General features: G+C 45.8%; 1 protein-coding gene across 2 annotated transcripts in view; it reads left to right on the forward strand.

Annotated features, from left to right (window-relative positions):
* The window catches only part of FSTL4 (follistatin like 4), a 440321-nt gene extending 428145 nt beyond the window's left edge, over positions 1-12176 (forward strand). For both annotated transcript variants that reach the window (XM_082835740.1, XM_082835739.1), the window contains 2 exons: positions 8431-8540; positions 10680-12176. In XM_082835740.1, the coding sequence (XP_082691866.1) occupies positions 8431-8540; positions 10680-11388 (819 nt within the window). In that variant the 3' untranslated portion in view covers positions 11389-12176. The remainder of the gene's footprint in view (positions 1-8430; positions 8541-10679) is intronic.
* The last annotated feature ends 2369 nt before the right edge of the window (positions 12177-14545 follow it).

The raw sequence follows: 14545 nt of genomic DNA on the forward strand, positions 1-14545 counted from the left end.
GGCACAGGAAGTTTCAATAACTGGCCCCTGGTCCAACCTAGGCCTGCATTCAGCCCTGCAGCCCATACATTCAGCCACTGCATCGTACTGCCTCTTGGGAAGAGCTTGGGACCAGGACATCTGTGGGATCCCTTCCTCCACCAGTCGGGGAAGGTCATCACCAACCCTATGTTGAGTGTGTCCGGCTCAGCCTTTCTTATCAGGGGTACATGAGAGGATTAAGCCCTACAAAAGGTGATTTGAATGCCCGGTCCCTCGATTCTCCCAATGATGGTGCATAGAACCATTCTAGATGCACAGAAGAGAATTCACCACATACAGTGGATTCCTCAGGATATTAGGGTTTTTTTCTCTCTCAGAACCCCAGCTGAGAAGGGCTGCGGATGGAGCCAAGGTCACACTGTTCCCAAGACTGGTAAGAGGCCAGGGATACCCAGTCTACAGAAGCTTCCTCCTGGGGACTGGCCACCTGCCTTACCTACCTCTGTGCTGCTGGGCCAGGGGAAGGACACTACTTCACCTCCTACAAAACAAGACTATTGTCCCTCAGTGAACACCATCAACACATCCTGGGCCCCAGTGAGCTGATGACAAATAATAACAATTCATTAGAGGACCTGGGAGCCAGAATAAATGTCACTTAGAACAGAGTATAAGCCCAGAAAACTGGTTCCTCTGGCAGCTCTAAGAAAGCATGTAAGGAAATTGAAGGGGAGGGACCACCAAAAAATATTTTTCTAAAAGTAAAATTTAACAAAAAATGATTTCCTAATTTAAAACTGCAGTAGATAGATGAGTTGAAAATGCATGGTTTCTACTGAGACTCAAAACAGTAGCCTGAAAGATAAAGAAGAATCCTCAAATCACAGAACACAAGATTGAGATATGAAGTCTCAAAAGATGTTTCAAAGTCAAAAGAAGTTTAGAAAGAGAAAAGGTAATAGTTGGAATGGAGTCAAACATTAAATAAATTTGGAAGAAAATTTCCAAGTTGAAAAAGTAAATTATGTAGATTAAAAGGGATCTGTAAGTTCTAGGCTAACTTGATGAGAAATAACACATCTCTGCTCTTGGTAAAACTCTGGACTTCCAAGAATAAAGGAAAAATATTACAAGCTTCAAGGCAGAAAGAAAAATCACCTGTAAAAGAACAATTAGGTTGGCACTGGACTTCTCACCTGCAACAGCTGCTGGAAGACCATGGCATCATATCTACATGCTATTAAGATAAAAGGGCTGATATCCAAGGTATCATTTACCTGTCAGGACAAAAGAAAGACCTAAGGATATTCAAGAATTCAGAGAGCAGATCATGAAAGATACCAGAAGAACAGTAGGTGAACCAGATCAGAGACATCGAGATGGCGAAAGATAAAGAGGAAACAGGCCTAAGTAAGGAACCTAGAGAGGAAGGTCCAAAACTAAAATAAGATGGATGAGGAGAGACTACCTGGAAATGTATTAATAAGTGCTAAATAAGGGCATTTGAATTAAGAGAAATGGACTGAAAGAGAAATTCTGATACCAGGCTCTAACTAAAGATGATAAGTTATTTCTGTAAAAGTAAGGGTAGGGAGTGGAGGAGAGTAAAAATACTCAAAAATGTCATCTTACAGGGATAAGAGAGGATATAGAGAATGTTCTTTGAAATTAATAGTTGAGATAGTTAACTGTCTAATTATTCCAAATGTGACAAACTGGTTTCTCCTATTAAAAGCAGAGATGATGAGATTGGGTTTGGAAGGGAGGGAGAGAAAACTAGCTGTAACTTGTTTACAGGAAACCCATAAAGTGATAATAAAAGGTTGAATTGAAAGGGGTGGAAATAGTAGTGATGGTAGGTGGACAAAAAGATGTATGAGTGGAATATCAGACAAGGTCAAATTTAAGGTTAAAAGCACTAAACAGCAGAAGGAGAAGCATTATGTGAAGACAAACAGCCAACAGATAGCAAACAACATAACTAAATACGTAACACAAGAGTGATTAAAAATACAAGAACTTGATTTACAATATGCACTTAAATTGTACATTCCAGAGAGACAAAATCAATCATGGCATGGGAAAAATGAATAATATGAATAAGGAACTCGGTTTAATAAATGTATAGAAAACCTTTCCTCTGCCAAATAGAAATTTTTCACATGTCCACATATGTGTCAGGAAACACAAATAAAAATTTAGCAAATTTTGTAAAAGTCAGTGTTACAGGCTACATTATCTGATAATTAGAAACAATTAAAATGTGACCTACCTAATAAGGAAACACTCCTAGATCACTGCTGCATCAAAGAGGAAATTAAAAGGAGAAATTACAAACTGTCTCAAAAGCAATGAAAAAGAGACTACTTCTCATCAAAACCTACAGGATACAGAGAAAGCTGTACACAAGGAATATCTGTGTCTTAAAAGCCTGCAGAGAGTATTTGTATTAAGAAATAAGAAAAAGAACAAAGTAACTGGCAGGAAGGAATTATTTAACAGACTAAAATTAGTAGAAATAAAAAAAGGACAAACAAAAACCAACAAATCCTTCACAAACCTGATAAAAAAGAATATAAACAAAATGAGAAATGAGAAAAGACATATTACTGCAGATAAAGGAGGATGAAAATAATTGTAAAATAATACTACACTGCAACTCTGGGGCAGCAGATTTTAAGACCTAGAAGAAATGGATGATTGTTTGCAAAATGCAGGAAAAAAAAACAAACTGACCTAGTCAGAAAGAGAAAGTCAAGTACCATATGATATCACTTATATATGAAACCTAAAATATGACACAAATGAATCTATCTACAAGCAGAAACAGACTCACAGACATAGAGAGCAGACTTGTGGTTGCCAAGGGGGAAGGGTGTGGGGGAGGGATGGACTGGGAGTTTGGGGTGAGCAGATGCAAACTATTACATATAGAATGGATGGACAACAAGGTCCCACTGTATAGCACAGGGAAGTATATTCAATGTCCTGGGATGAACCATAATGGAAAAGATATAATAGTTTTGTAATATTTATATAAATTTAAAAATATATATGTATAACTGAGTCACTTTGCTGTACAGCAGAAATTAACACAACATTGTAAAACAACTATCCTTCAATAAAAAAAAAATTAAGGAGGAAAAAAAACTGACCTAAGAAAAGGAAAACTTGAAATAGAACAATTACCAGAGAAGAGGTTTTTTAAAGATCAAAGATCTACCATAGAAAAATGTACAGCCAAGTTTTATCAAACCTTTCAAATGTAGATCATTTTAATATCATTTGAACTATCCCAGACCATATGGAAAAAAATGTGCAACTCCTTAGTATTAAAAAATAAAACTATCACCAGTTAGAATGGGCATCATCAGAAAATCTACAAACAACAGATGCTGGCGAGGGTGTGGAGAAAAGGGAACCGTCTTGCTCTGTTGGTGGGGATGTAAATTGATACAGCCACTATGGAGAACAGTATGGAGATTCCTTAAAAAACTAAAAATAGAATTACCATGTGACCCAGCAATCCCACTACTGGGCATATACCCAGAGAAAACCATAATTCAAAAAGACACATGCACCCCAATGTTCATTGCAGCACTATTTACAGTAGCCAGGTCATGGAAACAACCTAAATGCCCATCAACAGACAAGTGGATAAAGAAGATGTGGTACATATATACAATGGAATATTACTCAGCCATAAAAAGGAACAAAATTGGGTCATTTGTAGAGACGTGGTTGGATCTAGAGACTGTCATACAGAGTGAAGTAAGTCAGAAAGAGAAAAACAAATATCGTATATTAACGCATATATGTGGAACCTAGAAAAATGGTACAGATGAACCGGTTTGCAGGGCAGAAACAGAGACACAGATGTAGAGAACAAACGTATGGACACCAAGGGGAGAAAGCTGCTGGGGGGTGTGGGGGTGTGGGATGAATTGGGAGATTGGGATTGACAATGTATACACTAATATGTATAAAATAGATAACTAATAAGAACCTGCTGTATAAAAACATGACTAAAATAAAATTCAAAAAAAATTAAAAAATAAAACTATCAACTAATCTCACTTATGAATACAGAAGCAAAGTTCTAAACATGGTATTAAAAATAGAGTCCAACAATGCATCTAACTGCTCGAGCAGGGAACAAACTCCTGGGATGTAGTAATGGTTCACTCTCAGGAGATCAGTCCACATTACTCATAACACAAAACAGAAAAAAAACTATAATATTTTCAGTAAATGCTGGAAAAGCATTTAACTAAATACAGCAGACATTCTTAATTTTTTTAAAAAAACTAAAAATAGGAATAGAAGACATAAACATAATGAAGACTATTTCCAAGAAACCAAGAGGAAATTTTGCCTAAATGACAAAACACTAAAAGCATTTTAATTAATAGCAGGAATTAGACCATTATGCCCACCATCACCATAATTGGAAAGTCTTAGAAATTCACTATGACAAGAAAATGAAATAAATTGAATAAACCTACCTTCATCTCTGTGGACTAGGGTTCAGGAAACCACTGCTTGCAGAAACTGCTCCTGGAAATGTCAGTGGCAGAGCCTTTATGGTGAGCAATTTGGAAATGTGAACCAAAAGCCTCAGAACATTGCTTTCAATCCAGCAACTTGACCTCTCAGAACTTATCCAAAGGTGACGATCAGGGATGGGCACAAAGATTTAGCTACAACATTGTGTGTTACTGCAATATTTATATTTGCAAAACATTGAAAATACCATCTTAATGTTTCTGAATATCCAACACTAAGGAATTGGTTAAACAAGCTTTGCTATGACTAAATGAAGGTGGTTCTATAAATGAGGCTTATTCCACCAAGGCCCTGCCCCAGGAGCCAGTGTTAGAACCTTTGGCACCGTCTCGAGTTCTGCCCATCATGCTCTCGCCCACCCACTCCCAGCTTTCAGCTGCCTCTCTCCCCATCCCACTCGATATCTTGCACCCTGCCCTTCCCCTGCCCTTCCCCAGCTGTCACCTCTCATCTGGTTTTGTCCACTCCTCGGAAGCAGATGCTCAGACTTCCCTACCCCACACTCACTACTAACTTACATCTCCTGATACCCAGCCAACTATGTGCATCTCCTGAACCAAGCCCCTAGAGCCAGGAAATTTGAGAGGCTCAACAATTATCTTTTGGTCACAAATGTGCCCAGCCATGCGCTGGGACACAGGCCAAGAAGGAATTCATGACTCATTGGAGAAATGAGGCTGACTAGCCCATATCAGTTCGGTGGCCCATGACACCGGGTTTTGATGAAGTAACCTCTGAATATAGGGTGTCAGGGTGGTGATGCATGAATGACACTGACTGCTGACAGCCTATAATTTTCCATCTCTATTATAAGCTAAAATGACAGACCTTATATCAAGCAATGATTCCATGGCTTCTTGGAATTCTCTGGCATTTTCACCTGGACTCTCTAATTTCCAGTTTCCTAATATTGATATTTTCTTAATGCCTAGTTTTAAGCTTTTCCCATGGACTTGCCATGGAAGTGTCATTTGGCTTTTTGTTTTTAAATCACAGGAAAATAACCTAACTTTAGAGCTGCCCCAAGACTGAAAATCACAGCTCTCATCATTCTAATCTAATCTGCATTCTGCCTGCTGACCCCTCAAGGGAAGCATGATCCAAAAAGTAAAGCCTCAAGCCTGCCCGAGAAGCTGTGCAGGTGCTGTTTGTCTTGTCATTAAAGTAAGAGGCAGAAGGCAGTCCCACTCTTAAAAGGCAAAAGCATCCAGAGCTCGAGGCCATGTGAGTCACAAAGCCCCATCACAAACTGTCCTCAGCCTCAGGCTGCAAAAATCTGAATCCTTCCTTCTGTATAAATGGCCACAACATGAAGATCAGGAAGTGTCTCCCCTCCCTGGTCAGGGTCTGGCATCTGCCTCCTGTCCTGCTGAGAGGGTCTGGGCTTGTCCTTGGGGTCCTCCAGCCAAAACTGCCCACAAGCTAGCCAAGCCCCTCATCTGGCTGCAGGTCTGCCACCCTTCTGGGCAATCACCTGGAACTTGGAGGCTGAAGAGCACATGCAGAAAGCAAGAGGACACAGGATGGCTGGCTCAGTGTCTCCAGCCTGCCTGTGCCCAAGGCCTCAGTAGCTGATGGATAAAAGCCCAGCCTGACCGCGGGGGTGCTTTCTGGCAGGGCCTCCAAACCATGCTCTCGTCCTGTCTAACCCCAAACATCACTTGGCTCTGTTCTGTGCTGCCACCGTGCCCTTCCCTGATACAGACACAGCAGGGACACACACCAAGGAATGGCTCAAGTCGCTTCCTGCCAAGCACGCAGGGGAGAAAGTGGTACCTCCAGGGGAACAGAGGCAGCATGCTCTGTCAAACTACCAATTTGTACAAAACACAGGGACTAATTCTTCACTTCTCACAGCAAGTCCCCTTTGTGAGACCGGAACCCTCCCCAGCATCCTAATCACAGGCATTTAAATGAAATGGCCAAGACACTATAAAACTCTTAGAGGAAAACAGGCAGAACACTCTATGACATAAATGACAGCAAGATCCTTTATGACCCACCTCCTAGAGAAATGGAAAGAAAAACAAACAAATGGGACCTAATGAAACTTCAAAGTTTTTGCACAACAAAGGAAACCATAAACAAGATGAAAAGACAACCCTCAGAATGGGAGAAAATATTTGCAAATGAAGCAACTGACAAAGGATTAATCTCCAAAATTTACAAGCAGCTCATGCAGCTCAATATCAAAAAAACAAACATCCCAATCCAAAAATGAGCAGAAGACCTAAATAGACATTTCTCCAAAGAAGATATACAGATTGCCAACAAACACATGAAAGAATGTTCAACATCACTAATCATTAGAGAAATGCCAATCAAAACCACAATGAGGTATCACCTCACACCAGTCAGAATAGCCATCATTAAAAAATCTACAAACAATAAATGCTGGAGAGGGTGTGGAGAAAAGGAAACCCTCTTGCACTGTTGGTGGGAATGTAAATTGATACAGCCACTATGGAGAGCAGTTTGGAGGTTCCTTAACAAACTAAAAATAGAACTACCATACAACCCAGCAATCCCACTACTGGGCATATACCCTGAGAAAACCATAATTCAAAAAGAGTCATGTACCACAGTGTTCATTGCAGCTCTATTTACAATAGCCAGGACATGGAAGCAACCTAAGTGTCGATCGACAGATGAATGGATAAAGAAGATGTGGCACATGTATACAATGGAATATTACTCAGCCATAAAAAGAAACGAAATTGAGTTATTTGCAGTGAGGTGGATGGACCTAGAGTCTGTCGTACAGAGTGAAGTAAGTCATAAAGAGAAAAACAAATGCCGTATGCTAACACAAATATATGGAATCTAAGAAAAAAAAAAAAAAGGTCATGAAGAACCTAGGGGTAAGACGGGAATAAAGACACAGACCTACTAGAGCATGGACTTGAGGATATAGGGAGGGGGAAGGGTAAGCTGCGACAAAGTGAGAGAGTGGCATTAACATATATACACTACCAAACGTAAAATAGATAGCTAGTGGGAAGCAGCCACATAGCACAGGGAGATCAGCTTGGTGCTTTGTGACCACCTAGAGGGGTGGGATAGGGAGGGTAGGAGGGAGACGCAAGACGGAGGGGATATGGGGATATATGTATGCATATAGCTGATTCACTTTGTTGTACAGCAGAAAGTAACACAACATTGTAAAGCAATTATACTCCATTAAGGATGTTTAAATAAATAAATAAATATAAATAAAAATAAAAAATAAAATAAATGACACGGCCAGCACCTCTGACCGGATGCCTGCTTTCTCTAATAAATTATGGAGTCAGTTCTCAGAGAGCGCCTCTGTGAGGCGCATATGACAGAGACTCTCAACAAACCAGCCCAGGTGCCTGGCATCAAGGGAAAATACAGAGCCAGTCAACGATTCCAGCGTTTAGCATTTTCATTATTTACAACCTCGCCGCCTTTCCCAGGGTGGCCTAGGTGTTGAGCAGGTGGGACTCCCTGTCGTGGAGGAGGCTGTCTCTGAGCAGAGATGCTTAGGTTCCGAGGACCCTCCCTCAGAAGCCCCAACACAGCCCCTCCAGGTCCTCACTCTGCTGTCACATCACGGTGGCTGACAACATGCACCACAGTCAGTCAGGGGCAGGCCTGACCGAGCAGGAGGGAGCGATTCAGGCATTCACTCCTGTCTCCCCACTTCCCCTCCCTGGAAGGATGGGTCCCTGCCTACGCCATTCCCAAGCAGCTCCCGCTCTGCTCCTGGCCCGCCCCCCACCCAAGACGGTGACTTGCCCATCATCTCTCTCTCAAGCAGCCTGTCTGCCGGGGTCTCCACCCGAGCGTGCATGTGTCTGCAGGTTTCCAGGCCCCGCTGGGATGGGCCCTCACAAGGACTTCCGCTCTGTGTTGCAGGTGATCACAGAGGCCAGCACCGGTCAGGGTCAGCACCTCATCCGCACGCCCTTTGCAGGAGTGGACGATTTCTTCATTCCTCCAACAAACCTCATCATCAACCACGTCAGGTGAGACTGGCCCGCAATGCCCTAACCTACTCCGTGCCCCAGCTCAGCCCTGCACAGGGCAGCTTCGCCCGGGGTGGCCCTGCTCCTTTCTCTTTCTCCCCCACTCCTCCTGGGCTGGCTTTGGAACCCATCAGGAATGGACAGAGAAATGGCCCCATCCCCAGAACTTAATTGTTAAAGTTAAGGAAGGCACCCAGCTCCTAATGCCCTCAGGGGCCCAGTGAGGTCAGGAAGTCTCACACTTGGGTGAGGACAGCAGAGGAAAGAGGGAAACATCTGTGGTTAATTGAGTACCCTCTCCTTGCTAGATGCAAGAAACTAGTAGAGGCGGTCTCGAATCTGTTTTATAGATGAGGAAATTTAGGCCCAGAGAAGTTAAGACACTGGCCAAAGTCACACAGCCAGGAACTGGCAGAGTCAGACTAAATGCAAAGCTGGGTCTCCTTTCAGTGCCCCATTTGGCCTCATTCTCTGCTAACCACAACCTGTGGTTCCTCTAGGAGTCCCCAGAGCAGCCATGCAGGGGCCTGCAAGGAAACAAGGCTTCCTCGGTGTCTGGTTTGCCACCATCCAAAAGAACAGCTTAATAATACCAGCCATGGCCTCGACTGCAAGCCTCATCCCAGCCTGGCCACTCCCCTTCCCTATTCATCAGAGAACCCCTGACATTTTCTGTCAAGGCACCACTGCCAGAAGACTGAGCGTGCCCTTTTATAAAGTCATCAAGACCCAAATGTCTTGTGGCAGTGTTTATGCCTTCCTTTACTCTGACATCAAGCACCTTTTTCCAGGGAGAAATGACTCATTTTTGCAAGCTGAAGCTAGACTTGTAAAAATAGGGCTCTCCCATTCATCTTTGGCCAAGGGAGAAAGTAACCACTTTATGACCTCCCTACCTCACTGCAGAGAATACCTGGGACAGAGCCTCTAAAATGGTTGTAAATGGTAAAAGCCCTCAAAGAAGCTGAATTCAGCCAGGAGCCGTGAAAACTCAGGCTCTGCAGAGCCTGTGTGACTTTTACATTACAGTTTCTTATAAGCATGGGGTTTTCTTTCCTGCTCTTTCCATGCTCTAGCTCTTTAAGGATGCTTTAAAGATGCTGTAAAGTGGGCATTTTCCCTACTCTGAGGCACAGCTTGTTATTCAAGAGAAAATTGTGGAAGAGATTTTTCTCTGCTCCTGTAGGTGTACACGGCACCCAAAGGCCTCTGCAAGTGAGGGGTTTAGGCAGAGGCTCTCACAATCAGAGGGAAGTCCTGCCTGGAATCAGGCTCTTCTGCAGCTCATAACCAGCCTCCAAAGAGGAATTTCACGAAGTCCAGATATGGCAGCTTCCACCTACTGACCTCTTCCACTACAGCTCCCTCTTGGATTTAATCCTCCCAGCAGCCCTTGGAAGGAACTCCCCTCTTTATATTAGCAGGGGCTTGAAGAGGCAAGCAGCTTGCCCCAGGCTCTGCAGCTAGCAGGGCACCGCAGCAGGGCCAGGCCATCTGGCTGTAAAGGTAAAAGCTGTCCTTAGCCCCAGCCCAAAGGGGCTTCCTGCGACCAGCATCATCAACGTGGCCAGGGAAGAGGCTGCCCTCAACCCTTACCCACGTTCGTCTCCAAGGGTAAGGGAGCATGGACAGGACATCTGTCCTTGTTCTCTTGCATCTGCATCCCCAAGTTCTGACCCAGCCGGTAGTCCAAAAACCACCTCAGATATAGACTCACCTCTCTTGTCCTCCTAGCAGGCAGAGTCAGGGCAGACGCCTCTTGTCCTTTCCCTCCAGCCACAGGCCCGCCACTTCCCAGCTGCCACAAGGCCTCTGGGGAGCTGAATCAAAGGCATCCCCGAGGCAGAAGCTGCTGAGGCACAATTATGCTCTTCCTTTACCATTTCTAAAGATGCGTGCATATTACAAGAGCATAAATCCAGGAACATTTTGTAACTCAGCTGCATTTGCTTTGAGATCATAGATGAATCGCTTATGAAGCCATCTCCTGCAGAATGGTAGATCTTATTAATAGGCTGTTAGTCACCAAAGGGTTATGATAAAGGAAAAGAGAAAGGATGCCATCGTTTGAGACAAATGACCTATCCCCTACCCAAAAAGTCCTCCTGACCTCTGACCTCAGTTTGCGTCTCCTCCCAGGTTCGGCTTCATCTTCAACAAGTCTGACCCTGCAGTCCACAAAGTCGACCTGGAAACACTGATGCTCCTCAAGACCATCGGGCTGCAGAGCCACGGCTGCCTGCCGCAGGCCATGGCCCACACCCACCTGGGCGGCTACTTCTTCATCCAGTGCCGACAGCACAGCTCCTCTCCAGCCGCCCCGCAGCTGCTGCTCGACAGTGTCACAGACGCCGTGGTCGGCCCCAACGGCCACGTTACCGGCACCCCACACACTTCCCCCGATGGGCGCTTCCTAGTCAGCGCCGCCTCCAGCAGCCCCCAGCTTCACGTGCAGGAGATCACGCTGCGGGGGGAGATCCAGACCCTCTATGACCTGAAAGTGAGCCAGGGCGTCTCAGACGTGGCCTTCCAGCCCTCCTTCACCCAGGGCGACCAGTACTACGTCTATGCCACGCTAGAGACAGAGCCGGACCTGCTCTTCCTGGAGCTGTCCACGGGGAAGACAGGCATGCTGAAGGGTTTGAAGGAGCCGCCCACGCCCACGGGGCCAGCCCGAGCCTGGGCCGGGCCCCGCAGGATTGTGAGGGACAGCGGGCTGTTCGGGCAGTACCTCCTCACGCCGGCCCGAGAGTCACTGTTTCTCATCAACGCGAGACAAAAGGCGCTGCGGTGTGAGGTGGCGGGAGTAAAGGGAGGGGCCACAGTGGTGTGGGTGGGCGAGGTATGAAGCAGCCACGAGCGCCGCCTGGTACTGACACCGCAGCCCCAAGCAGGCACCCTGTACATTTTTACAGACAAAAGCAAAAACCTGTATTCGCTTTGTGGTTCAACACTGGTCTCCTTGCAAGTTTCCTAGTATAAGGTATGCGCTGCTAACAAGATGGGGGTTTTTCGTTAGGACGTATGATTTCTGCCTTGAGCTACGATGAGAATATGCTGCCGTGTAAAGGAATCATTTCTGCGCCCAGCTACGTGCCACGTTACCTGGGCCGCCATGGAACCAGGAGCTCCTGCTTTCCAGGCGGATGCTTCTGTCGGTTGCCTTCGCCTAGTCATTCTCCAGGGTCCGGCCAGACTTCACCCTGATGTGGCCTGAAGACACAGGCTCCCCGGAGCAGGGCTCTCCCTCCTGGCGTGAGAGCCACATCGCCCTCGCTCTGGACCTCATTTTCTCCTTCGCAGTTGCTTCTTGCTTTTCTTTCCATTTGACTTCTTGTAAGCCTGAGGGAGAGCCAACAAGACTTATTGCATCTTGGGGGATGGGGAAATCACTCACTTTATTTTGGAATTTTTGATTAAAAAATAATTTTTTATAATCTCAAATGCTAGTAAGCAGAAAGATGCTCTCCGAGGTCCAGCTGTATTCCTCCCTGCCTTAGGCCATGGCTCTGAGAGTCACCACCCCACATCCAGAAAGAAGACAATGGCCACCAAGCGATCGTGCTCCTCTGCACCAGGGACACCCCCAAGTGCAGATCAGGCCACCACATTGGTAAAGGCTCCGTTCTGGGTTGGGACCCCAAGAGACCAAGACAAACCCTGCGTGCCTGCTTTTCACTACTGAAGGGGGACATTTATTAGCCAGCCCAGTACCCCAGATTCAGGGCAGACCAGGCTTGCCTGGAAAGGTGTGTGCGGCCTGCAGAACAGTGGCCTCCTGGCTCAACGCAGAGACCCGAAGGATACAAGTGGGGTTCAGGCGGGTTCCTTAGGCTATCCCTTTTAAAACCCCATTTCTCTTCTCCCTGTGGCCCTCGCACTCAGCTCTGGCCACCCCAGTCCCTGCATCATCATAGCACAGACAGCACATTTCAGTAAGTGTTTCTTACACTTAGGTCCCTCTCTCCCCAGTAATACACAAGGATACGGGCTGGCACTGCTGCATTATTCCCAAATGTCTCAGGCTGTGGTAGGCTCTCCACTGGGCATCAAAGAAGTACAACCCAACAGCCCCGTGAAGAGAGCCCATATCAGAGAATCTCAGCAAGGAAGAGGCCCCCTTGGGCTCTCAAAACACCCCTTTCCTTCTCGTGCACATCAGTGGTCAAATCGCACTTGTATGCCTTCTGGCTTGAAGGGTCATTTTTCAAGCCACCTGAAGTTGGAAGAGGTGGTCCCATCACAGACACGTTAGGTTAGATGTCTTCACCTGCCAACATGGCCATGAGTTTCTTGGGCTGCTGAGGAATGGCCCCTTTCAGAGAAAGGAAGACACAGACCTTGCCTCACTGGAAACAGAGCTTCTCACTCCCACCTAACTGCCCAACCCACCTGCCCGCCACAGAGTTCCCGACATTGGCCAATCCTCTAGTGTGTTTCATGCATCTCAGTCCACCAAACTCTTGTCCCCAACAACTCCCAGGGTGTGCCTAGACAAATACATTCATAGATTTTTTTTTTAAGATACAATATGTAGATATAGGTTGAAGAAACTGACCTCAAAAGCCTAATATTTAGTTTCACAATAACTGGGATGGAAAACACATCTCACCTTTTTTTTTATTCCTGCCTCAATGTCTTGACACATTTTCTTCCAAAGTCCCACTTCTGTCCCTGAAATTCTCCAACTTTCGTGAGCTTCTTCCTTTGGAAAACATCTTCTGAATTGTGGCAGCCCCTGGAAGAAAAAGAAAGTCTCTGAGCCTACATGAAGAAGAGTCCACCAACTGCCAGGCCAGAACACTGGCCCCTCTGGACTGCAGGACTGCTGAGTAAAAGACCAATCCAGTCCCAACTGGCCTTTTCAACTGGGAGTGACTTCAGCGGCACCTGTTCCTTTTCCACAATTCCTTCCACTTCTAAGTGTGTCTGGAAAGCTTCTCTGCCTCTCGTCGTACCTGTGAAGTTGCAAAGCTGGAGATGGCCAGTTCAGGTCTTGCTGCCAGCATTTCAGACACAATTAAATAGGAGAGGGGAATCACAGCCCTGAAAACTGTGAAATTTGCAAATTCACAAAGGAAAGTCAATGTTTTTTCAGCAGTGCAACCGACTGAAGGGCTGGCTAGGACTCCACCTGCCCCTTTCTCCCACACATTAGCCCCAGCAGAGGCTCGTGGAACACAGTTTGAAAGCCACTGGGGTACGAAGTCATCACAACAGCCAGCGATCCTTCTGATGAACACAAATTATCGGCTATCTACTAATATTTCACATTAAAGGAGTATTCGTTTTACCAAAAGAATCACCCCCATAGCCACTTACGTGATGAACTATTTCAAAATTACTGGATTTTGAAATAAAATTCATTTCACAAAAATTCAAAGTAGATTTTTTTTCAGACTAACAAACAGAAGTAATCGACACCTACGGTGACATTAAAGATTTGAACTGGAGGCCCTCATTCTCCTTCTACCCAAGTGAGCAACACCCCACATGGAGGTTCTCGGTCCAAAAGCCCACGCAGCCACCCACGGATTGATGGTGGGAAGAGAGATCTGTCTGCTTCTAGACGCCTGCATGGACTTTCTGTGCAAGTAAGCTTGGTTGTGAACCACACACAGAGTGAGGCAGATGCCATCATCGCAGCCCCAGTAACACTGAGCCAGCGAGCCCTGCCTGGGGCTGGCCCAGGCCCCTTTTTTAAGGCTCCAAGTCATTTGAGGGTCCTGCTACTTTCCCCAAGCCCCCAGAAGTAGCTGGAAGAGCCCTGTAAAGTCTAGGCTGGGGCTTCATATTCTGTGACCTAGAGATAGCATCACGGGAGACAGAAGCTCAGTCCCTGCAATCCCGCCCCTGCCCCCATCTCAGCCTCCCAGATCCAGGTGAGTGCCCTGGAGGACAGCACTCCAGCCCAAGTAAAGCCAAGAACCGCCTGCTGCCCCAGGGAATTGTAACTGCGGAGTCTTCACTGAGGAAAGCAGCCTGGAGTTGGCTTTGTGTGGCCC

Source organism: Leucopleurus acutus (assembly GCF_964270905.1).
Source record: "Leucopleurus acutus genome assembly, chromosome: 3".
Lineage (NCBI taxonomy): Eukaryota > Metazoa > Chordata > Mammalia > Artiodactyla > Delphinidae > Leucopleurus > Leucopleurus acutus.